This window comes from Paramisgurnus dabryanus, chromosome 12 (genome assembly GCF_030506205.2).
Source record: "Paramisgurnus dabryanus chromosome 12, PD_genome_1.1, whole genome shotgun sequence".
Taxonomy (NCBI): domain Eukaryota; kingdom Metazoa; phylum Chordata; class Actinopteri; order Cypriniformes; family Cobitidae; genus Paramisgurnus; species Paramisgurnus dabryanus.
The window spans coordinates 14566826-14592775 of NC_133348.1; the positions used below are offsets into that span (position 1 = coordinate 14566826).

At 36.7% G+C, this 25950-nt stretch overlaps 1 protein-coding gene across 2 annotated transcripts in view; it reads right to left on the minus strand.

Annotated features, from left to right (window-relative positions):
- Positions 1-1546: 1546 nt before the first annotated feature.
- Positions 1547-25950, minus strand: part of scml4 (Scm polycomb group protein like 4) — a 31611-nt gene continuing 7207 nt past the window's right edge. The window contains exons 2-9 of one of the 2 annotated variants that reach the window (XM_065256759.2): positions 25596-25836; positions 17588-17814; positions 15960-16086; positions 8660-8860; positions 7910-8110; positions 7016-7219; positions 6650-6795; positions 1547-4196 (exon numbers count right to left, since the gene is read on the minus strand). In XM_065256759.2, the coding sequence (XP_065112831.1) occupies positions 4071-4196; positions 6650-6795; positions 7016-7219; positions 7910-8110; positions 8660-8860; positions 15960-16086; positions 17588-17814; positions 25596-25800 (1437 nt within the window). In that variant the 5' untranslated portion in view covers positions 25801-25836 and the 3' untranslated portion in view covers positions 1547-4070. Of the gene's footprint in view, positions 4197-6649; positions 6796-7015; positions 7220-7909; positions 8111-8659; positions 8861-15959; positions 16087-17587; positions 17815-19741; positions 19902-25595; positions 25837-25950 lie in introns of those variants that run through there. The other variant, XM_065256758.2, reaches the window with a different exon arrangement.

Below are 25950 nucleotides of genomic sequence, written 5' to 3' on the forward strand. Positions count from 1 at the left end.
TAAAATAATGAATTAATCTGTCTGCTTTTTGTTTGTTTGTTTGTGTGCTTTGCTATTTGTTCCACATTTTGTTTGCCTAGGATCTCAAATAAATAAATAAATAAAAAATAATAAGAGCAATTAAACTACTTTATAATAAAAACAATTAAAATAGTATGTTACTAAATTCTTTGCAGTCATAACACATTATGTGATCTCTTCCAATTGTTTTTTGTAATCAGTTACTTCATCACACAAAAATGATTACGTTGTTTTTCAGTTATTATTATGGATAATCAAACACATAAGAGATATTTTGTGAAATGACAATTTATACATAAAGGTAAGAGTGATTTAAGATATATTTAAGATACAACAGTGCCACCTACACGTAGGACAGCGTAAGTACAGGAAACAGAATATGTCATTTAAACAAACTAGCTAGCTTATATAGTAAAAAAAAGGTAACACTTTACAATAAGGTTGTATTAGCTTACATTAGTAAATGGATTAACTAACCTAAAAAAACATTCATGGTTCATTAATTATGTTAACTGATACATCGCTTGATATTATAAATGTATTAGTAAATGCCGCCATTAACATGAACTAAGATTAATAAATGCTGTAGAAGTATTGTTCGTTGTTAGTTTATGTTAGCTAATGCATGAACTAATTGTTAACAAATACGACAGTAGGCTATTGTAAAGTGTTACCAAAAAAAAAAAAAAGGTTGGGCAGTGACCTAATTTTACAGTTAATTCTGAAATTTCTATTTTAACATTGATCACAACAGCCTTTTTTATTGACTCATCATGGCTGAATTTGATCAGTTTGCTATTAAACACAAACTTTACTTTTGCAAAGATGTAAAAAAAACATTGAATAATTAGATTTGAAAAAGTATGTTTTTCAATTGGGGCAAAAAACATCATTGCACTGATAAATGATATGGAAATCCTGCAATAGATACTTCCTTACATCCTGCAACTTTTGAATATGGAGTCTAGCAATTACTGGGTTATGTCGAGTTATAAATCATGTCAAAAGACAAATGAAGATAAAGTGTGTGGAGCTATTTTCTTACGTCAGATTCAGGATCAGTCTTTGCTATAAGTAATAAGCTATAAGCTCAAGTAATCATTTAAAAATGTCATGTTAAGGCTAGAAAGAAGGCTTAAAAGCGCACTTAACTCTATCCTTGAATCTGATTGGACGATAGATATTATGTTAATTAAAGGTGAATTGTGTGTCAATTTTTAGAAGGATATCTTGACAGAAATGCAATATAATATATATAACTATAATATCAGTGGTGTATAAACCTTAAAAAATTAACTTTAATGTTGTTGTTTTTTTTACCTCCGAATGAGAAGTTTTATCAACATACAGTCGCCGTCATGTTTCTTCAGTCAATCGATGACGTGTTTGTCCTGTGGCGGCTACCGTATCTTTAAAATGCGTTTTAAATGTGAGCTGTGGTCTTTGGTTGCAATTCACAGTATCACCGCTAGATGCCGCTAAAAATCTACACACTGGTTCTTAAAAGCAAAAATGTACAAAAATACAATAAGTCTAATATAGAGTGTTGTTCATTATGCTTTATTCTGACTCTTTCATAATGCTCTATATTAACCTCACAAACAGACACGCAATGCAGAGCCTGTCTTCAGTCACAAGGGTTTACAACACTGAAGCCGAACTGAAGAAATAAAGCAAATCAACCATAAAAACGTATGCATAAAATCATTTAGTTAAATACACAGTCATATTATAGCACCAACATGAATGGTCCGTGTTGTAGTCCCTCTATACAAACTCTCATTTGAGTTAATGAATGTCTCTAAAAACAACCTTACATGGGACTATCATCAAGAGCAGCATTCATAAATGTACACTTACATTTTCCGTTATATCAAAAATGACAAGGAATGACAATGTGTGGAGGCAAACATACAAATCTGACATACGCACACAAACAAACACATAGCTGAGCAAAAAAGTATATTGTCCTTGAAACCTCAATCGGGTTAATCGACTGTAATATCTAACTAGGAAGTTCTGAGTCAGCAGAATATCTGCATGAGATCATAAACTATAAACTGTCCAGAAATGTATGAAAGCATTATGAAAATGTCAAGGATTCCTACTTTAAGTAGTGAAGACATAGAAGGAAGTGCTCGCAAACAAGCTTAAAAGCTAAATGTTGCCATTACTCAAAGCTTTAAAAATGCTTATAAGTGGAAATAAAAAAACAGCCTGCTTTTAAAGCTAATACAAGAGTTAACTGTTAGACTCGGGTAATTATTTTCTATTAAGTTTTTTTATTCATCTTGTCTTTCTCTGTAATAAAAATCCCTCAGGACAAATGTACATGAACAAAGCTCTAAACTTTTTTTGTTATACTATTAAACTTGAACCTCAGGCCCATTTAAACACTATGGTCTGATATAAAACACAAGGTAAATTGAATACTCTACTTTTCAAATCACTGGGTTAAATTTCAGGGAACCCTGACCTCTTAAAGAGATCACTTATGAATTCCTTTCAGCCCAAAATTTAGCTCATTCTTCAAGTACTCATTTTTCATTGGGAGATCTCTCACCCAGGACATTCCCAAATGGATGCTACATAAAAGAGTCAAATAATACCAACAGATCACTTCAACAGCCTCCCTGTTGCAGAATTAAAGACAATGCACAAGTAAGCATAACAGCTGCTTTAAAGGCAAAATGTACAATGGTGAAGTCTAGCATGGCAAAGCAATAGCTGGGAGCTGAACGCATGTCAATCAGCATTGGTTTCGCTTAATTTGCTCTTTAACCTATGAAACTGTAGATTTCATCCGTGACTACTACATAACTTATTATATTTACACGATTGCAGAAAAATTGTACACTTGGGTGTAATCCACTTTGGGAGATGTATGACATCATCAGATCAGACTTCATATGTTTGCCTGTCTGATAAACAATACATTAATTCTGAGTTTGTAACAGTAAAGATTAATACAATAGCTCTCGCTAGGAGACTTTCTTTCATGGTGTTAGAGAGCAAGTTGTAGTGATTGATTTTTCTTGAAATATTGAAATACAGCTCTTAAAATAACATCATCAGAGAAGCACCTTGAAAGTACCTCAGGTTATGTTAAATATTCACTGTAAGTTTATGAAAGGCAATCGATCCAAACCACATATAATCTGCACAGTGAAAATGTTCATCAGAATTGAGTAAAACCTCCGTATATTGTGTGGTATAACAGCAAATAAGGCCGGTATGATATGGACATACACAAAAGACCTATCTGTGATGTTTGGTCCACTGTCACAGTTCAATTCACTGTACTGCAGTTCATAGTTGTTTTGTCATTTCACCTGCTGGTTGAGAAACAGCACCTGTTGTGTATTACAATTGTTTATTGTAGAAGTAACTGCCTTGTAGCGTATCTGGTTTAGTAGTTCAGATTTTGTTTCGAAAAATCTTTGTGACTGATCCATCGCTGAACCAAGTTATATTTGTGCCCGTTATTTGCTGGTTGCAAAGTGTTGCTGTTCATAATGTACCCTGCATGTGAAACTGATCTCCAAGGTCTTCAGTCTTTGAAGAAGCTTTCTGTAAATAAAAGCTGAATTATTCCTGGTTACAAAGAAGAGGAGTTTAATGGAGTTGCAATGACTCCAATTTACCAGCAGGTGGCTGAATGTCACATGGTTGTAAAGAGCCAGTGGCTTGAAAATCACGAGTGTGAGTCTCTGTGATCCTTTCAAAGACGACTGATACACTCGAAATTTGTCTGCAAGCTTGCTTGTGGAGAAATCCCTCAAACTCAAATCCCAGGATACGGTTGAGATGACTTGCCTCGTGTCGCAAGGGGGCAGATGTCCAATACCAATGCTTTAAAAGTAGCATACGAAAATGTTCTGGTCAGTGAAATGTACAGGAAGATAAACAACAAAATCTTAGATAGTCCAAAGTGAACGGGGGAGAGACTCAAAGGTTGGAGAGCTCATGAGAATAAATACTGTGGATGCATCTGTGTGCTTGTGTGTGTCCTGTATATGGTGTAAGGTGCATGGTGCGGCAGATGCAGGTCAGAACTTGTTCTGTTTTAGCTTGTCGATGTGGTAGCAGAGCTTAAGAGCAGGGCCCAGTTTAAGTCCCAGGTACTTCATGATCATATCGCTCTTCAGGAGAAGAAGAGCATCTCCATCAATCTCCTGAGGAAAGAATCACACAAAAGTGTCCTTACTAAAAACACAAGACTTTTACAGTGAAAATATTGAATACATGATGTGTTTTAGATTTAAAGTCATTTCAGATAATTGTTTCTAAACACAGTATACAGTAAGTGCTTACCCCATTGGCAGATTTTTTTTGTTTGTTTTATGCACAAAATCACTTTAATTTGATATTTTGGGTCTAAAAACTAGACTTATTTTCTTGGGTCCTTTTGCTCATCAAGAAAAAGCATCTTAATTTAAGAATTTTAGATATTTTTACTGAAAGACAAAAATACTAAGAATTTTTTTTTTCTTGAAAATAATTTTTTGCATTGTGTAGTTTCAGCGCTGACAGCGGACACGCCCCCAAGATTTTGATAACTTATTTGGAAAATGATGACGCGAGTTGTCATCTTCAACGTAAATCTATTTTCAAAAAACACACGGATTGTAGGAAACAGTTCACTTGTTGGGATTGGTGATGTAGTAAAGACCGACATTATCATAATTCCTCTCCTCTCTTAAGTTAAAGGAACAGTATGTAGGATTGTGGCCAAAACTGGTATTGCAATCACAAAACTTGTGGCTAAAACTGATACTGCAATCACAAAACTGGTGGCCAATACACAAAATGACAACATAAACATCAGTTGAGGGCTGCAACTCCACTTTTTAAATGTCAATATCCTGGCCAGACCACTGTTGTCAGTGATACAAGTATTTGAAATGAAAATTATTTCTTAATGTCTAGTGACATATCAGGGCCATTTTATGATTCATTGATATCAATTTCTTACATACTGTTCCTTTAACTCCTATCAGCACTGCATTGTGACTGAATCTTTCAAACGTGATAAGGAGCGTCACATTTCCGGCTGACGTCAGAGGTTTTCAGGCCAATCACATCATAGAGATTAGCTGGCCAATCAGGGATCAAGACCTTTTCAAATCAGTGCATTTCAGGAAGAAAGTGAAATCTGGTGCTACAAAAATGTCCAGTATGTGGAAAATAATGTTTTTTTAACCATAAACCACGCGAACACATTGTATTATATCAAATACACAAAATAATGTTGTTCTCTAGCAATGAAAAAGGTGCTCTTTAACTAATTTTTCTGTGGTGAGACAAAATATTTACATGAAGAGTTTTGTTGCAAAACGAGATAACTCCGTTTTTTAACATTTTTGTCAAAACATGTTTATTATTATGTTATTATTTTGTTTTATGGTGCTACTTAGCTGTATTTTTTAAGTTATGAAGGTTTAAATCAAAACAAACCAACTGCAGTTGAATTGATATTGATTGGAATGCACAACCAAAAAAGAGATTTCTGAAAAAACAAAAACGGAGTTATGTCGTTTTGCAATGAAACTCTTCATGTACAGATTGCTTGACTTGACCCAAACATCTAAATATTACGACTATTTTGAAAAATGCAACTGTGTATCAAATTGCAATATGATGAAATGTCATTTAAGTTCACATTGCTTCTGTTTGGATAGCAAGCCTAAATGAACAAAAGCATAAACTTTTATTGTAACAGCGGTATATTAAATAGAGCGTGTGAAAACTGCAAACTAGTAAGTCGGGTTATGGCTAATAAAAAGTTTTTTTATTGAAAATCATGTTTGACGACTTCACTTGCCATCCAGTGTTAATAAAAATTAATTTGGCTTGCTGTACTTGAAGGACGGGTTTGACCCCTGGTGCGGGTGCATATTAGCTGTACATGGAACTCTGTTATAGTGGGTGCATCCCAATTCATGGGGGCCGTATTTGAAGGCAAATGACATCACCGGGCCGTAACGAAGGCTGTCCCAATTGGAAGGCTCCTTCACTTACAAGCCTTCAAATGTTGCTTTTTCCCCAGAAAACCAAGGATCCATAGATGTATCCTTTACAGCCTTGCCTATCCCAAGATTCATTGCGCACCTGTGACGTCTGGGTATTTTGAAATAAACATTCAAAACTAGTTACTGTAAATAAAGGTGTATATTTTGCAAATTAAAGGTCCTTGTGACTGTTTTAGTATTATAAATGATGAATTAATATTATTGCTGCAATACTGTGCGTGTTGCATTTTGCTTTTGTATATTTCTAAGGTTGGTGAGTTTTACATACTGTTGGATAGTTTAATCTGCATCAATGTGTTATATTTTCTAAAACAAAAAATAAAAAAAGATCTGCCTCATTATTTATTTTTAAAATACTAGGATATTAGGTCTCAGCTGTTGTGTCCCGCTGACAAGCATAGTGGCCAGAACAGCAAGTGACGCAACTCCTACCGCAGGCTAGACCGTCTCATTTCAGTTCGCTTTGTGGCATTTAGAGGCTGCCGCCTTCAAATATCGAGCCTTGCTTTCAAAGTCCTCGGCCTAAAAAGGATCCAGACCCTGAATTGGGATGCACCCAGTGTTTGTCTGCATTTATAAATGATTGTGCCACTCACATGTTTTCTGAAGAGATCCACGTGTGGGCCCAATGCTTGAGGGTCTGCATCTTTAATAAACCACACCACTTCATCCACGCTCCACCTGGAGGGATCTTTACTGGGCGGGGGCTTCGCCTCCCCTCCCTCTGAGGATGGACTATAGGCTGGGTAGAGAGAAATAATTGAGAGAAATGATTTTTTTGTGATTTACTTTACATAAAATCATCATACAAAGGCCTAATGTAAAAAGTAAGGCCATGTCAAAGATTGGAATTAAAATGAAATCAATGAATGAAATCAAACTTTGATGCTCCTACTGTCATAATTTGATTTGGTGACATTACCATGAATTTTTACAGGCATATGGGTAGTTTTTTCTCTTACCACTTCTGTTTCCTTCCTGAAATGTGCTGGGGCTGGCCGCCTGCCTGCACACGCCTCCAGAGTAGGTGGGGCCAGCACGAAAACCGTATGAAGGTTTGTTGGTCGTGTATGGTGAGGACATCGCACCAAAGGCGGAGTCACTGGGGTCAACAGAATAACGCTTGGGGTCCATTGAATCGCCGTGGTAATCATCCATCATCGAGCCTGGTGCACAAAAAGAACAGCAATTTCGAGGTAATAATGTATTTAAAGGCCCTATTTGGCTCAGGTTACTCATTAGTTTCTTGAGTGCTGATTGGCCTGCACACTCTTAACCACATTACATGCATATATTAAACAGAGTGTCCGTGAGGTATGCATGCACCCTTCAAATTGGGTTGTCCTGCCTTAACCACGTTAACCATTGACATGGGATTAAATCACGGCTGAAGGTTTGCCTGTGTAGCAGGGCGGCACAATATTGTGTCGTACTGATGTTAATTCTCTAATCTCTCGAGCACCCAAACCACATTCAGAGGGGAGAGAGAGAGAGCACAACTTAAATACTCAAACCTCAGGCCACTCACAAAAGCACTCAACCTTTAACTGGCACTTAAACAGCTCAGTTTGCACTAAAGCCCTCCTCTGCATTTTCCGAACGGGAAAATTGAACAGTAATGGGGAAAGAATGCTCAAAAATCCTGCGACCAATTTTTGAAACATCCAAACAACAAAAAAGGACTAAAATAAGAGGAGTAAAAGATATAAACTCTATGGTGATCCTTGCAATATATGTATAATATAAATATATGCTTATGCAATGCTCTACCAGCTAAGCGACAGTTGAAAGATAAAGAGGTCTATTTTTTAAAGAAAAGAAAAGGCAGAAGAATAGGGGTCTTTTTAAGTACGTACTTGACTTGGGCTGTCCGTCTGAATGCTTCTCATTGTGGAATGAGGAGGAAGAGGAGGGGGATGATGAAGGGGCGATAGGCTGGTCACTGAAGAGGTTCTCACACAGCAGATTTCGACACAACTTCTTGAGAAAGCGCAGAACGTAGCCGACACTGTTGACCACCGGCAAGCTCAGCAGATGCTGCTTACCATCAAAAGTGGCTATAAAGAAGAATATTTAAGGTTAGGATGAAAAAAAGGGACAGCTCTGGGAAGTTTATTTTACAGTGCATGTTATACATTTTTTGTTGCTGTTTGTTATATCAGCTGTGTTGTATATCTTTTGTTGATATGTATGCGTGCCATATGTGATGAAAAAAATGGGATGGTACGTGTCAAGGGGTTTATAATTTAAATGGCTGATATCAGTGCAGTGGTACAATATCCTGTCCTTTAATGAACTACCTGATTTGCTTTACTATAACAAATTAATGTTAACAAGTTTTAATTGTGTAAATTAAATTGTATATTTACTCAATATTAATGTCTGGTGGTAAACTATGTGTTGGTCTATCACTAGTTACTGTAATTCATTACAATAGTCAAGCATGTTACTGTAATTAATTGCTGAGGCAATAACAATAAAATGCATAATTAAACAGCAGCTTTACGGTATATTTACACAGTGTGGTTAAGTAATGCTTAGCTCCATAAACTTATACTGACTCCGCTTTGTATGTGAAGGATGTGGCTATACTGTAACAAATGAACCTGAGATTTTTTCTCCCCCGTAGCCTTCGGTGAGCAGGGTGAAGACGGCTTTTTGCTGAAATGCGCTGTCAATGCAGCCCTGCACGGCCTGCTGCAATACCACGGACGGTCTGGCAGGACCCAGGTGATCCGGCAACTGCAGAATCTTTTGCCTGTCCAGGTTAGGGCCTGTGTTCACTTGTTTATTCACGTAGATACAGACTGGGAGAGAGAAGACAGAAACAGAATTATGCATTTAAAATGAATAATATAAACATCGGTATATATCCTCAGGCCTGATATGCAAAGTATATTGATCAATAAAAGTCTTATATCGGCATAATTAAAGTTTTATGTTTTTTTTAGGCAAAACGAAGTCGAATTCTGCATAATTTCCAAATCAGTATTCAAATATAAGCCAGCCGTGCTAACTGGAATAAAACAGGTCAGGTTTCCTTGCTTCCATTGAAGCACACAAGATGCTTCTTGGAAAGCTCTCAAATCATGCTGTGATTACATGAATCGTCACTTTTGGAGTCCATCCCAGCTCAAGTGCATGCTGTCATTAAAACAAACTCTATCATTAAAGCAAATTAGGTTTAATTATCCAGTTCAAATCTTCACTTTAAAATATGCAAATCAGAAGCATTTTCCACCCGTTGTCTCATGGTTTACTGTGACGTACAACATATCTCTCTATATATCATACTTTATAGTACAACATACACATACTGCACATTGAGACACGGTGTTCATCTTCCACATTGACTCTCAAAATTACTTGGGGTTTCACATTCAAATCTGGCATTAAATCAAGAAATGGTTAAATAGATTTAGATATATTTGATGGGACTCGAGAGACAAGCAATGAATGAATAAAGAGCAACGTCGTCTGTCACACACAATCACCATACTGTCCATAGACATAACAATAGCATGAAGCTGTGTGCATGTGATTTACAGTACATGTCCATTAATCGATTCTATATAGAGAGACAATGTCTACATTTAATTGTTCAACAAATACATACAATGGGACATAGTGCACATGCATCTTCCACAACCAAAATGGCTTGGACACTATCAGAAATAAAGTACAAAACTAGGATGGTACCACTGATCTATATATAAATGACTGGATTGCACGACATCACAATTGTGAAGCCACTGCGTGGCCATATACCCAAACATTTTATTAAATTAATAGGACGTTATTAGATTTTAATGATAAAACACTACTTTACCAGTCTCGCTGTGCATTATTACAGCTCAGTTGTTTTAAGTATGTACATATTTATTTAAGGTTGTACATTTTACTTTTTAAACAGTGAGTTAAAACACATTTTCATTACAGTAAATCCCCTGCAACATTGACTTTAGACTTTAGACCAGGTTTTTGTTGGTCAATGACGTTTTATTTTAGTTCAAAATAGCAACGCGCCAACAATGCGCCTGAACTAGGGGTGTCACGATTCTCCAAATCCCCGTTTCGATTACATTTTCGATTCTAAGGTCACAATTCGATCCGATTCTCGATTTTTACTTTTTTTTTTTTTGAAGACAAAAATGATATGCCATTATTTATTATTATTATTATTATAGTTTAACATTAACATGCACATTGCACAAATGATCGCGTTCCACTGGACAGATGTTTTTAAATGCATCTCTGAGAGTTTTTTCCCTCTCTTGGCAAGCCGACCGGACGTGACATGGGGGCGTGGCAGCATCGACGATCCCATTTTTTTATTCGAAGTTCGAAGCTGTGACTTAATTTCGATCGATTTCGATTTAAAATCGAAATCGTGACACCCTTTGCCTGAACACACCTCGTTTTCAGACCAGAACGCCCATAGGCGCAAATGGGGGCATAAATGCATTTGCTATTTAAACAACGTGGGGCTAAACGTGAAAATGATAATTGCGCAGGGTTGAAACTAGCAAAAGACACTTGCGTCGCGCATTGCGCTGCATTGCGCCGGGTGTAAGATAGAGCCCATTATATTGTAACCAAAAAGGTACAACCTTTCAATGTGTTGTATTCCCATAAAGATACAAAAAAGGGACATTTATAAGGTACCACTCAAGTTACAAAAAAGGTCCAGTTGTGTACTTTTTCTGACAGTGTTTCACATTCAACTCCGTCACTTAAATATTTCTGAAGGATTCTTCACATTTTTGAGGTGACATTTATAGATCGTATTTGGAGGTCGTGAAGGGAGACCTGCTTTTCATATCTCAAAGAAATACTCAAATAGATTCAAATACAGTTCATGGGGCTCGAGAGACGAGCAATGAAAGACTTGGCTGAAGAAAGAGCAAAGAAAAAGGAGTGCAGAAGAAAAGAAAGAAAATCTCTATTGACACATTCAGATTCTTCAAGCATCAATAATAATATGTGCCGTGCATTTTAAACACTTGTGTACCTGCAATGAAATCAACACCATCTTGCCAGAAACCAGCAATGGCACATAAAATCTTTTGTCTCCAAACATTTGTCTCTGCGTTTTCAATTTCTAAAGTGCCCTCATGCTGTGGCAAATTTCCATGAGATCAGGCTAAATATAATAAAACCTGATTTCACTAGAAATTCTAATAAAAAGAAACTCAACTTACCATAAAAAGCAAACCATATACAGAATATGACTACTATAATATATATTATACTCATGCTGCCATCAAAAATAATGCTTATTCGTCAAAGAAAAACATCTGCAGAATCTTTTTGTTCCACAAAAGTTACTTTGTAAACCCAAAAAGGTTCTTTGTAAACAAATGGTAAATGTAAACACACATCAAAAAAAAGCTTCTTCGAGGGCATCTTCAAACACCTTTATTATTAAGAGTGTATATAGAGATTTTAAAAACATTTCTTTTTGCTACTATTTTCTATTTATCCAAAATGACTTACAAATAATAAAAAATCTGAACATCAGGTCAGCACACATAAAAATCCCTCAGGAATGCATCAGTGTAAATGAGTGAGCCATAGAGAACAGTGTGTGTAAGAATCCACCGATCCCCCTCCCGCTCCCCCCATTCAATCTGTCCCCACTGACTCGACTCGCTCGTCTGCGGCATGTGGATGCTTTAATCTGACAGATCGCCATGCTGGGGGATTTCCTTCATCGTCTGTCACACACAAACGCCATGACCAGAAGTCACACACACACTCACCACGCTGTCCGTGAACAAAACAATAGCATTCTGCGAGTGTGTCTCTGTGTGAGAGTGTGTAACTGGATCAAGTCTACAATGAAGGAGTGGGGGAGGACTGCTTCCACAAATAGCTGATATGACACACAGAGCTTTAAAATAGATCATTTATAGGAAGATGTCAGACGTGTAGGTTTGCAGGCGGCGAACATTCAACACACCCAGGGCGGGCAATGTAAAATTAAATAAATGTGCTCTCACACAAGCCAGTGTGCACGCACAGCAGAGCCTCGATAATGACCCCGGGTGCCAAGGTCATGACCCCCACCAGCGGCAGAAACAATTCCCTCTGTGACCTCCACAACACATATCCTCCACAAATTATACACCCTGGTGGGGGGTTATATCTATACATTGTGAAGTTATTTAGATTACAATGTCTAATTTTTTTTTTTATAAATATAAAGCTTTGTAAAATACATTTGAATTGCACTAAAGTGATTTTAATTTAAATTTGCAAACTAAGAAAAATTCTGTTTTATACATAAATGTATGAGGACGAGGCTGAATACATTGAGCATGGTTTTGAAATAAGGTGGGATTCCCCTGTAATAGCTTCTTATAAAATATAGACGCGTGGCCAATGGATAGCGTGACTTTTCCACTGAGCAAAGATTTCAATTTAGGAAACCTGGTCACCAGACAAAAGCCTCTTGTTCGATAACTGCTCCCTACAGCACAGGGATTAAGCTTCAGACGCAAGACGAGTTCAGCCATACCTTCACAGCTTCTCATGTTTAATATATAACAGCCTGGTCATGAAGAACCCGACAGGTACATTAAGATAAATGGAAATATGGAAATACATTTCAATACGTCTCCAATATATTGAAACAGCCATCCTTCTCTGTATCATCCACACCATAATTGTATTCACTTTAAATGATGCAACTTCATTTTGAATTCATTCTTTTAAATAAGATCTTTCCCGGTGAAAACTCAGTGTGGGAAAAGGTTTTGATATCTCCATTGAAGTGCAGAGATAAATTAGACGATAATGTCTCGACGGTGAGATCAGTCAGGTTTTCAATAATGTCCCCCGAGACTTTTACACCTATTAACCTTTAAAATAAGAAATGTAACTAGTATTTTCTTTCCTTCTGGTGATGGATGTAATTGCCAATTGGAGGGGAAGTACAAGGTCCTGACCTCAGAGATGATGATTGTGTGTCTGGCTGTGTGTGTATCTTTACTATGTATCAGCAGCTAATGTTGACTATACGTTGCAAAATGCCATATACTTGAACTACAGTACATCAATACATTTCTTATGGAATTACAATACAATTAAGCAACCAAATGGAGTGGTTTGTATGCCGTGAATGTTAATTATTTTCTATTTTCTATTATTATACATTCTCTTTTTTGAGGATCAAGTCTAAAATTTCTGGTTTTATTTCATTTTGGAAGAATATTTGGGGGATAATTGCAAAAATGTCAATTGTAACTAGTATTTTTTAAGGAAAATATAAATATATTCATAAAAATGTGGAATAAAATATAATCATCTAGATTAGTGTAATATTATTGTTTTTATATTTATTATATAATTTGTCAAAGATTAGGCCTATTTAGAAAACAGAGCGGTTTTCAGCATAATGTCAGCCAGGACAAATATGACAAAAACGCATTAAAATTTAGAAATAACTAATAAAAGGAAATGTAAAAATTATATATATATATATTTTTTTTTTTTTATTTTATTTTTTTTTTTTTGATTAAGGTTACAGGTCATCAAGGATGATAAAATATTTAATATTTCTCATTCTTTGGCAGAATTGGCGGTTACACAATTTGACATTTTAAGGTCCATTCAGTCTTAACTTTGATAAAAATGGTGCATATGTATTTTTTTATTCCATAAAATTAACATAAATACATTATGTGCATTGAAATAAATCTGATGCATATTTTTAAAACAAGTTTTTTTTTAATATTTTAGAATTTGGCATCTTGCCAAACCGTTTTTGTCACTGACCCTTGTAAAGTATAACATTCAGTCTGTTGATCTGTAAAAAAAACCCATAGAAAAGAAAAATCTCAAACAAATTTAGGTTCACTTTTTAGTTGTTTTCTTAGACAGCAATATGAGAAAGCAAATGGAGATTTTTGCTTAAGCTGCCATTTTTTCTTTTTCTTTTGAGACCCCGGTTTCACAGACAATGCTTAAGGCTAGTCCTAGACTTAGTTGAGCTGTCTCAGCTGAAAATAACTTGCACTGATGGATTTTAAAATATGCCAGTGCTATTGATTTGTCTCAATTTACACCCAAGCAGAGGCGTCATGCCCATTCAAACTCTGATTTTTGAGCCAAGTGTAGTTTCCATGCAACCTCAAAATCAATTTTCATCTGTTACTTTGTTTTATTGCAAATATGATCTGTTCATCACTTTTCTAAAATTTTCACTGATTCAATCACGTGCTTCATTCTGGATGCAATGAATTATTAATACAAACACAAATGCAACAATTACCACAATGTTTAATTGTGTACAGAGATGATAGTTCAAAGTCCAAATCTTAATGTTTACATCTAGATTCACCCCTAGAGGGGGCCCATGTGTTCTAATTCTAAGGTCAAATATGATGCAAAAATGTGTTCTTCTAATAATTTAATACAGATGTGTTTTATAGTCTATTTTTTTATTGTATGCTCTCAATACAATTAAGCAGGGTTAGCCCTCCTTTTGTGGGGTAACCCTGCATTGTGGTGCCAAACGCACGCTGTGTAAAATGAAGCAGGGTTAGAATTTTATGACCCCAATTAAACACAGCTGAAGCAGCTCATCAAGGTGTTCAGGGTTGCTTGATAATTCCAGACAGGTGTGTGAGCAGAGTTTCAGACACCTGACCTAGGGTTTAGGAATGCACAGTTTGAACCGTCAGATTATGAATACCCAGGGTTATCCCTAAACCCCTGGTTAAGTGCGAACAGTGTGAAATGTAAAATAGATAAGGCAGGATTCCGTTAACCAGGGGTTTAAAACAACCCGGGTTAACTATTTCCAGTGTGAAAAGCATGTGACGACTTGCCCCACAGTCATTGAGACAACTAGCCCCAAACTGACATGTGTGCTAAGGTTGGCTAAATCTCAGTGTTAGCTCAAAATACACCTTATTGTCTCATCTATTATGTGCAAAATAATCATTTCTAACATTCATACCTAACAAAGTTGTATTGCATAACATTTAAAGTGCAATTTTTAAGCTCCAAAATTTTCCTTTTTAAGCCAAAAAATACGAAGATTGTGCTAACATCAGATTAGAGCGATCTTGACCACATGTGAACACGAAGTTGACTATAGAAGAAGTCGTCACACAAAGTGGCTATTTTATTTTTGTGAGCCTCTGGTGTTGGAGTTATGAATTATTTATACAACACTGCTTTCTTATTGTTTGTATACAATGGTTTTCATTTGTTTCTGGGTTTCTTCTCCTTAAAGATGTTAGAAAAACATCTGATTTTAATGAAACAACTGTGACAGCTCTTCTTGTGTTATATAAAAGCAATCATTTGAGAAATAAGATTTTCCTTCTGGGTACTGCTGTCTGCAATAACAGATCTGCTTGTGATGTCATAAAAACAGAGACAATGGTCCTCTCGCACCCCTTCAGAAACAAAAATTCCATCTTATTATCTTATAATAAAAGTATACCATAATTCAGATATATGGGCAGAAATATGACCCCCATTGGACAATATAAAAGGAAATGAGATGTCATTGAGTCATAATGTGGCTCCTCAGAGTACAGTAATTCCTCCATCTCTAACATTTTATTGTTTATTTTATCATAGTTTCTGGGATTGGCATGGCAACAATTTAGATTGCAGACATTGAAGTGTGTGTGTGTGTGTGTGTGTGTGTGTGTGTGTGTGTGTGTGTGTGTGTGTGCGTGTGTGTGTACCTGGTAATTATCACGTTGTGGGGACCAATTGTCCCAACAAAGATAGGAATACCAGTGTTTTTTGTGACCTTGTGGGGACATTTTGAGGTTTGTACAGTATAAAATGCATTACGTCTATGGAATGTCCCCACAAAACATGGAAACCAGAATGTGTCTGTGTGTGTGTGTGTGTGTGTGTGTGCGTGTGTGTATGTGTTACCTGTAAGGACCTGTGGGGTGGCTGAATGGGGAACTGTGGCAGCGTCCTGTGGGATCGAGCTCATGTCTGGCTCTGGTGTGCTACTGGGAGGTGAGATGGCCAGGGGTGTCATCAGGCGCGACTTGAGCTATAATCGAAACCACATTGTTTTTATGTGTGTTATAAATATATTTTGTGAACATGCAATAAAATAATTTAAAGGAGACATATCATGAAAATTTGACTTTTCCATGTTTACGTGATATAATTGGCTCCCCAGTGCTTCTACTAAGAAAATGTAAAAAAAAGATAAACCCAGTAACTTAGTTTTGGTAACCCATTCCCTGCAAGCATGTAAAAAAAACAAGTAATTGAAATTTGGCTCCCCTTGTGATGTCAAAAGGGGATAATACCCCCCCTTTATCTGCACTATCCAACCACGGCACTGTCGTTTAATACAGAGATCAGCTCATTTGCATTTTAAAGGACACACCCAAAAACTGCACATTTTTGCTCACACCTACAAAGTGTCAATTTTGACATGTTATAAAAAATATCTATGTGGTATTTTGAGCTAAAACTTCGCATATGTACTCTGGGGACACCAAAGATTTATTTTACATCTTAAAAAGTCCTGTGAAATGTCCCCTTAAATGTATGTTTTAATATATTCATTATTGTAAATGGCACAATAAACAGCAAGCTCTAAAAGTCTGACACCACTAAAGAAAATCCATCATCCATTATTTGAACATGCTTGTCCTCTAAAGCAGTGGTTCCCAAACTTTTTCAGCGTGTGGTCCCCCTTGTGTACGGTGCATTCCTTTGCGACCCCCCAAAGAGAATTTGTGACAAAAAACTGTTCTAAAACTCAAAACTTTAATAAAAAAGGCATTAAATTCTACAAAAAAGTAGTGCTTTTGGTTAGTAGCCTTATTTTTTTAGGTTAAATTACACAGAAATCATGATAAATTAATGCATTTCATAAAATGTCATAAAACTGGGGCCCCCCTGGCATCATCTCGCTGCCCCCAGTTTGAAAACCACTGATCTAAAGGATCATGCATGGGTGGCTGGAGCCTACAGTAAATGCTTTGAAATTTTTTACACAAAAATGTTAAATGATAAAGTAGTCTTACACCATATGGAAAAATATAATATTGTAATTTTAATGTATTTCCAGACTTTTGCAACCCAGTGCATATTACAACAGAACACAACTATTACAGTCATTGGATTGCTAAGAAAAGCCATAACCACTAAGTTTAGTTAAGCAATGATCTGTCACCGACTAAACTGCTAACATTCACATAAAGAACATGTTGCTCTTTAAATCAGCAACATTATGAGGCTCAGTCACCCAGGCTAAAAATAACTCAGAAGCAGCAGACTGCAGAAACATCAGTCAAAGTGCAAAACACTCAATCCCCTCCTCTGCACCGTCAACATTAGACCTGTGCATTAACCTGCCCATATAGAGCCGCCGAAAAAGTAAACAGTCACACAGTCTTTATGCATCACCTAATGACATTTCCATTTAGAAATTCGGCACACATATGCGTTCAACGTGTACAGAATGAACAGTAGTGACCTACAAATACACACTCATGGCTTAGATAAAAACAGACACGCAAACATTACATGCTGACCTTAAAACCAGGCTTCCTCCCTCTCTTCTTAGGCACTTTAATGGGTGGGAGGGATTCTGGGTAGTGACTCTGATATTCCGGGTGCCTTTTCAGAGGTGGCCGACCCCTTTTGCGGCCTGGAACTTTTCCAGTTGGTGGCGGGAGGAAGGAGGGGCTAATGACCCCAGGTGATTGCATCTCTCCGCCCCCTGACTGAATTGATGCAACCGTTGGAATACTCATCAGACCTAAAAGAAACAAAACTACATCAAAAGACATACTTAGCATTGTATTTACATTAATATTTCATTGTTTTTAATTCAATATTGCATTGCATAAAAAAAAATGTTTGATGATAAGCAATAAAATGACTGAAGTGTTTAAACATGCAAACTTTGTATGTGTGCGCGGTGTGAAAAAAATATCCTTTTTATATAGAAAATAACCAAGACACAAAATCACATCATCTGCATCCACAGAGAAAACAACCAAAACATTTTTAGATGTCAAACCAAACTTAAGACCACAGTCTGAACACAGCAACCTGTCGTGCAAACCAGCGGATGTTCCTGAAACATAACAGTGACCCATGCAAAGAAGATGAGGTCCCTAATGCACCTAAACACTGTCTAACAATCATTGCAAATAATAAATAAAACATGCACACTGATCATAATTACACTAAAATGAACTTATATTTAAGAAAACACTTGACAAACATACTCATGATTCAAGTGAAGAATAAAAGCTTAATAATGAACCTGCAAGGTGGCCTGCACAGTGTGAGGAAGCAGACACTGAACCACATAAAAGCATCTTCTCTATCCTCCGCTCTACAACTCTTTCTCTCTCACTCATCCAGTCCCCCTCCCCCAACCCTAATTCACTCTCTCTCTCTCTCCCCTCCCCCTCCAGCGGTGGCGCCGGGCTTCAAGATCAGCGCCTGACAGACAGCTTTCCTAGTCTCCTCACTCGTTCCTCTACTTTAAACTATTCCTCCTAACTTTGTATCTCTGAACCTTTCAGGGTTAAATGAAGTCTTTAGGTTTCATTCATTGTAAGCATTGCTTTCTTGAACAAAGAAACAAGTAATAACATTGTATATAAAGTTTAACATATAATTAATGAATTATTTATTAGTGTAATTTCATTTTATATTGATATTTTACTAATACGCATACATAAAAGAATTGCTGTTTAATTATTATTATCATCATCTCAATTTTAGTTATTTTTTTACAACAGTATTATGATGGTTAAGAGAATCGTGTATAATATTTAATATTTAATTAATTCATTATATTTTCTTTTTAAAGAGTCATGCCATGAGTGCAGTGTATTCTGCAGAAATGCTCTCTTGCAAAAGTGTGCACAGACAATGGACAGTTTGAAACACTGCTATGCAAGAACAGATAATAAGGATGCAATGAACCATAAGCATACAATTACATATTAAGAGCTCAGTTGATTTAACCCATGTTTGTGTAAAATATGGACCAACTGAACCGTTGGGTTTAAATTAACTTGCTTGCTGTGTTGTTTTCTGGGTTACTTTGAAACCAACAGCTGGGTATGCCCATACTTTACCCAACCATGGTTGAAACAACCAAGCATTTTTACAGTGTTACAAATAAACATTTACAATATTAACAAACGAATTGCAACGATACAAAAAAGTTACCTGCACAAAACATCGACCAATACGCCTGGTAAGATTTTTAAAAATAGTTTCTTTAATTACTGCACAAGATATTGTATCATTCCGATTCACTTTTTTAAAACATCAAATTATCACTCACCTGCTCTCTCTCTCTCACACTCTCTCTCTCTCTCTTTCTCTCTCTCTCTCTCTCTCTCTCTCTCTCTCTCTCTCTCTCTCTCTCTCTCTCTCTCTCTCTCTCATGCAACAGCCGGGCCAGGCATAATAATATTAATGTTTTCTTCATCCGCATCAAAGTCACACATTGTAATACTGATGACAGAAACAGGGTGCCCGACAAAACGTACCACAAACCGCCCGTGAGCGACACTGCATATGGAGCGTCAAAAATAGCGCACCGTTTCTCATGCGTGCTCTCATGTTTACGACGAGGGTTGCATTGCGCGGCGTCTTATCTCAGTCTTAAAGTGAAATCACAGACAAGCGGAACAAATATTTAATGCACTAACACTCACCGACCAACCGGAGCTGGAGCGGATTCCTTATCAGCAATGTCAATATAGGGTACAGGCGTCCGGTTAAATGCGCGCTCGCACGCTTCCGCGCCTCTCTCGGTTTACAGACCGGCCTCGATAATCCTGCGCTTCTGAAAGCCCAGCCAGCGCGCGCGCCCCCGAGACCATCGCGCGCTCCGCAGTCGCTACTTCGGCCCCGTTCTGTCGTCATGGCAACTGGGCTCCTAACATCCTCCCTGTGCCATAGTTATATGCTGATGCGGAGCCTGCGGAATAATTTACACTACACCAGCCAAGATTCCCAAAAGCCAATGTATTGAAATTGTGCGAATATATTTTTGATGGGGCAAAATAGAAGTCTTCTTCCGACTTTATGTGATTTTATATTTTAATAAAAAACATGATGGTCTAATTAATTTTGGACATTAGAAATAAATAATAATTTTTATTATTTTATAAGCTGCAGTCTTGTTATAAGAATAAAAAAAATCCTGTATACAGAAGCTGTGTGTTTGTAGGAATTATTTAACCTTTGGGAACCTAAATTTGCCCGATTTTCGGTGTAGGTTTTAAAATGCTTAATTAAAGCAACCAGTTGTCTTTGTTATACTATGAGAGCTTATCATAAGTGTTTCATAAATATAAACAAGTAAAATATCAATACATGCTTTTGTTTGTCGTATAATTGCAGGATGAACCTAAATTCGTGTTTCTATTAAGTAAACAATAAACAACATTATTGATTGTTTTGTCAGCTAATCAAAGAAAATATTTTGCACATTCTGAGCAAATTTTGTAAATATCCAAGATGCTTTCATTACTCATACTCATTAAAAAATAATACTTATAAAAATCCATTTGTTTGATCACAGACCTTGAAACAGACCCGCACACATACTTGCTGATAACTAACTAATGTGTAAATTATAATAATTATTGAAAGACATATTATTTCTTTAGTAATCCCTTCATCAATCTTTTATTGTGAAATTATGTTTAATTAATATGCACAACCTACTAATTTTTCTTTACACCTTTATTCAGGCTAATTAATAAGAAATAACTGCATTATAATGTTACTAAATAACCTTACCAATGTTAAAGAACAACTCACAGCTTTAAACACAAAGCCTGCATGTAACCACACTGAAACCATTCTACATTCAAAGTGAAAATTCAGAGACCCATAATGTATGCAAGTGTAACAATCCCTCTAAATTAGTAAATGAGCTATTGTCTGACTGAATGTGACATGTATTTTATTAATCTCAAGTGCAAGTCCACTACCATGTTTGAGTTTTGAAAGTGAATTACTTTAATATAAAATTAATCACAAATTGTTTGATGCTGGCAGTTCTCTTTTGCATAAGCTACGCCATATACCATTTATAAAGATGTAACCATTTATAAAAATGTAAAACATGGGTCACACAGAACACAAAAACCCCACTGTATCTCCCAGACAATACAACACTATAAAATGATACCAGTGAAAATATTGATCTCACTTATTGAAACAAACACAAAAGTATTGTTATTATTTTGTGTTTTAATTTTATGTATTTTACACTGTGTTTATTGAATATATTTTCACATCCAGGTCGGCTGCTTTAAAAATAATTATTCATGTATAAAAGAACTCCATTACTAATTAATAACCAGACCAAATTGAAGGCATGTCAGTTTACTCTTTTTTCCGATTTGGCCATTACAGTTATTACTGGTTTCTTGGAGGGTTGAGTGCGACAACTTCACTCACCATTCAATTGATGTGGGGTTGGGTAAAGACCCCACTACACACTTCAAGCCACCCTTGTCCTGATTATGGAGAACTAAAAGGGATATAGTTGGATCTGGGGGATAATCCGAACACTCTACTCTCTGTCTGCTGACGTGGATCTTAGCACTGTACAGAGGGAAAGAAGCTTCATCCCACCCAAATCGGCCCCCCCTAACTCACCCATCCAATGGAACGCTGGGAATGTACAGCACTCCTTGAGTGTGCTGGGGAATGACGGGTGGAGGGGGTGAACCACACACGCTCACACTGCTGCATGCTGGCGAGTGTACAGACAGTGCAGTCATGTATCATCTGGCTTGCTCTAAGCGGTGTAATGTTAGATACGTAAGGAAAAGATTCACTACAGGAATCTGCAGCTACAGGAACACAACAACACTATAAGAGCACACACTCCTGAAACTCCTTCACACACGCTGTCCACTAACCAGACATGTTCCTGGCCTCCCACATGGATACTTGCATGTGATAAACTGCTTCCAGGTCAGCTGGAGGTCAAGCCAATTGTCTCTCAAGTGTCAGTCGCTGGCGGAAATGTTGTACTACCACACGCACACACATGTGCACGCACACACATGTGCACGCACACACACACACACATTCTGGTTTCCATGTTTTGTGGGGACATAATGCATTTTATTCTGCACAAACTGTATATTCTATTTCCTTCCCCAAACCCCAACCATCACAGAAAACTTTCTGCTACTTGCATCTTCAAGAAACATCATTCTGTTTGATTTATAAGCTTGTCACAAAAATACTGGTATTCCTATCTTTGTGGGGACAATTGGTCCCCACAACATGATAATTACCAGACACACGAGCACACACACACATGCACACACCCACACACACCCAAATGCATGTCAACACAGAAACCAACACACAGATGGAACTTAGACTTGACTTGGGTTCAAGTTCATCATCTGCAGTGCAATAAAAAAGACATTAATAACATATTCTTTAAATGACAAATCAATCTGACGTGTTATAAAATATAGTCAGGAACTTTTTAAAAAGTGTAAAATGCAAAAGAAATTCTAAACATATAATTTTAAACCTGTACATGTTTATTTAACCACAATCCTTTCAAACAAAAAGGTGCATTATTTCAATGAGACAGAAAATGAACAGACAAATGCCAGCACCAGCAAAGTGCAAACTGCAACAGACATACAAAAAAAATCAAATGGGTCATCAGACAGATCAATAATATACTGTGAGTTGCTATGACAACACTACTCGCCAAGTATTAATAATAGGGCAGAAAGAAAGAGACAAAGAAAGAAAAAAAGATTTTACATTTGTAAACACTATGCTGGCACAGTTTTGGCTGCTATCACAGAAGTAACATCCGTTCCCTTATGGTTGTGAGAGACGGTGGTTTCTAGGGAGCTATTTGACAGACCACTAAGAGGAAGCAAACCACAAACAGTGCATTGAGCAAACTCGTGGAAACTGCTAGAAACCCAGCTTGCCCGACACAAAATTTACAAAAACAAATCCTTAAAAGAGAAATAAAGCACTTTTAAAAATAAAAAGAGAAGAATCACAGCTGTGCATATGAGAAATTTAAATGACAATTTATACAGATTTGCAGAAACCAAGGTCTGATAGCATTCAATTCTTTCAGGAATACATTATCTACACTACACTGTCCACATTTGTTTGATATCATTTGTGTCTGTTTGTAGGAAACATTTTATACAGAATTTCAGGAGCTAACTTAAATTTAACATCACAGAGAGCTCATGAAAAAGCAAACTCTGGGTTTTCTCTAGAGTAGACATTGAACTCTGTGAAATGTATTTCGACAGTCCATTTTATAGCCTGACGCAGAGCTGGCCGCCATTCACCCGTCCAGCTGATGGCTATATTTAATTTCTAATTATGGCTGCATGCTGAAACCAATAAATCAAAAGTTAATTACAGTCATGGATTCATCTTTAGTGGCGACTCAATCATCTCAAACCCATTAACACTGCAGATGAGCGACAACTACTTGTGTGTGTGCGCGTGTATGAATGTGTCCAATGTATGTAAATGAGAGAGAAGTTGGACAAAGCTTGAGGTGTGGTACATAAAGGGGCGGTTTCCTGGACAGGGTTTAGACTAAAATGCATCTTTGAGCTGCCTTAATATCAAAACACCTTGTACAAACATCTCTTAACATATTGTGCAAAAGTCTTAGGCCACCACCACTAAATGTCTTCTTCAGGCATCAGTCAGTATTAAGTGTGACCTCTTTTGGCACGAAACACATCTTGAGCTTTTCTGAGGAGACTGAAGTCCTAAAGTCATTTGATTAGAATAAAAAATTAGGATTTAATTTCATTTAGGTTTAAAAGATCCTGCAGTTTCCTGCTATTGCTCAAATGAAGGGGAGATTTCTCTAAATATTTGCCACTTCAGCTTATACCTTTATACAAATGTATTGTATTTTCTGATTGTAATTTAATAAAGAGACAGAGAAATAATTATATATGGTCAATATAAACAACAAATCTAATAGTGGCCTAAGACTTTTGCACAGTACTTCATATCATTGCCATTGTTTTGTTCCGAGATGCACACCAGTATTGTGTTTTGTAAGGTATGTTTAATTAAATGTCCTAATATAACCAAGTTCTAGTCCTCGATTAACCTAAACCCTGTCCAAGAAACTGCTCAATATAAATTTAAAATAATTCACCAAAAAGAAATGTTTTATATTTATTACAAAATTGTATTGCAAAGCCCCAGGATAAGGAGACCAGAATATAATTTGAAATAAACTACCTTTTTTGCTTACATTTTTATTACATTCTAAAAACAGTCTATGAGGCAGGACATGGTTAATCCAGCAGTTTTTACAAACATGGCTTACAAATAAACAATACTGGTGTGCATCTTAAGACAAAACAATGGCACAGATATATGTTAAGATATGTCCAGCTGTTTTTAAATTAAGGCAGCTCTTAAGTCTGGGACTAAGATAAGCCCTGTCCGGAAAACCGCCTCTTACAGTCTATATTAAATTTAAGGTAAAAGTATGAATGTGATATTTACAGTAAACTGATAAATTGCATTCACATTTGATCATCACACATCTTGAAGAATTTACATTGTGGTAAACTACTTATGTCATATCGCTCTGACAAACGGTGCACATGCTCTGAAAGCTTTTGCTGAACCGAACAGAGAAAGATCATTAATCTCTGACTCTGGTTTCAGAGTCACATAGCCGGAATAGCCTTTCGCTATCGACTGGAAATTATTCCTGAAACATTCGCACTGATTGCACACATGCCTTAAATGCTTCCACGCAGACATTTAAAAAACTAACACCAAAATAACAAAAGAAAAAAGGAGGTCTTCTTTGCCAAGCCCTCCAGCCAACGCCTAGCATAAATTGATGTTACCCCTCACAAACAATGGCAAGAAGTTATTTACTTCATACATGGCAAGTTGCCATAGCAACAGACTGCAATAAGATCATGTGATAGAGAGAGGTAAAAAACGTCAAAAATGTGTGTATGTAAGACACTTTATGTGCTACTTAAATTGTCATTCACCATATACTAAAAAAGCAAGAAAATGTAATAAAAATGAAAGGATTTTATTATTTCGCGCGCACACACATTGTAAGGTTAGGGACTGCAATAATTAAAAATGAAACACATTAATCTCCATTAATCTTATTGGAGCTGAGTAATCCAGGCGCCCAGGGTCCTGTGTAATGAAATGAGGATCTCATCAACTCTTATACTGTAGTTTTTCCTCAATTATAATTTTTTTCATATTACTGGTGTTCCTAATAACATGCTGCTTACCAAGCTGTACAACCATAGTCCTATATTGTTTTATATTTTGGGTTTTTTAATAAAATCCTATTAACTATAAATGCAGATCTACCTAAAAGACGCGTTTAATGCGCCATCATTAGTATTAACTTAAGTCTGTATGCTACTGTTTAACTACTGTTAAACACCTACACAAAAGTCTGATCATTATTTAAACCAACACTGGGATTATATGTTCGTATACTCAGACGATATTGGGAATTGAAGATCTTACTTTGTGAATAAGTAGGAGGTGTCTTATCTCGTAACCTCTGCCCACTCCGCACTTCCTTTTCGTCCAGGTCAACCAGTTGCCAAAAGCCCCTCCCCCTGTCGTCACGGCGATCAAGGCGAAGGCGGAGCCTGACACTCTGCACACCCAGGACGCTTGGTATCCAGGAGACAGCGGAATCCTCCAAATCCCGGCCACGCAGTCTCATTCCCACAGCAACTCACGCATTGACCAAAACATTACACTTGGAGAAACAAACACAAATATTGAGAGACTTTAGACCAGGGTGAAACATAAACTCACACTGATTAATTATTCCACAAATTCTCACTGCCTTAAAAGGTTAAAATGGCGAAAG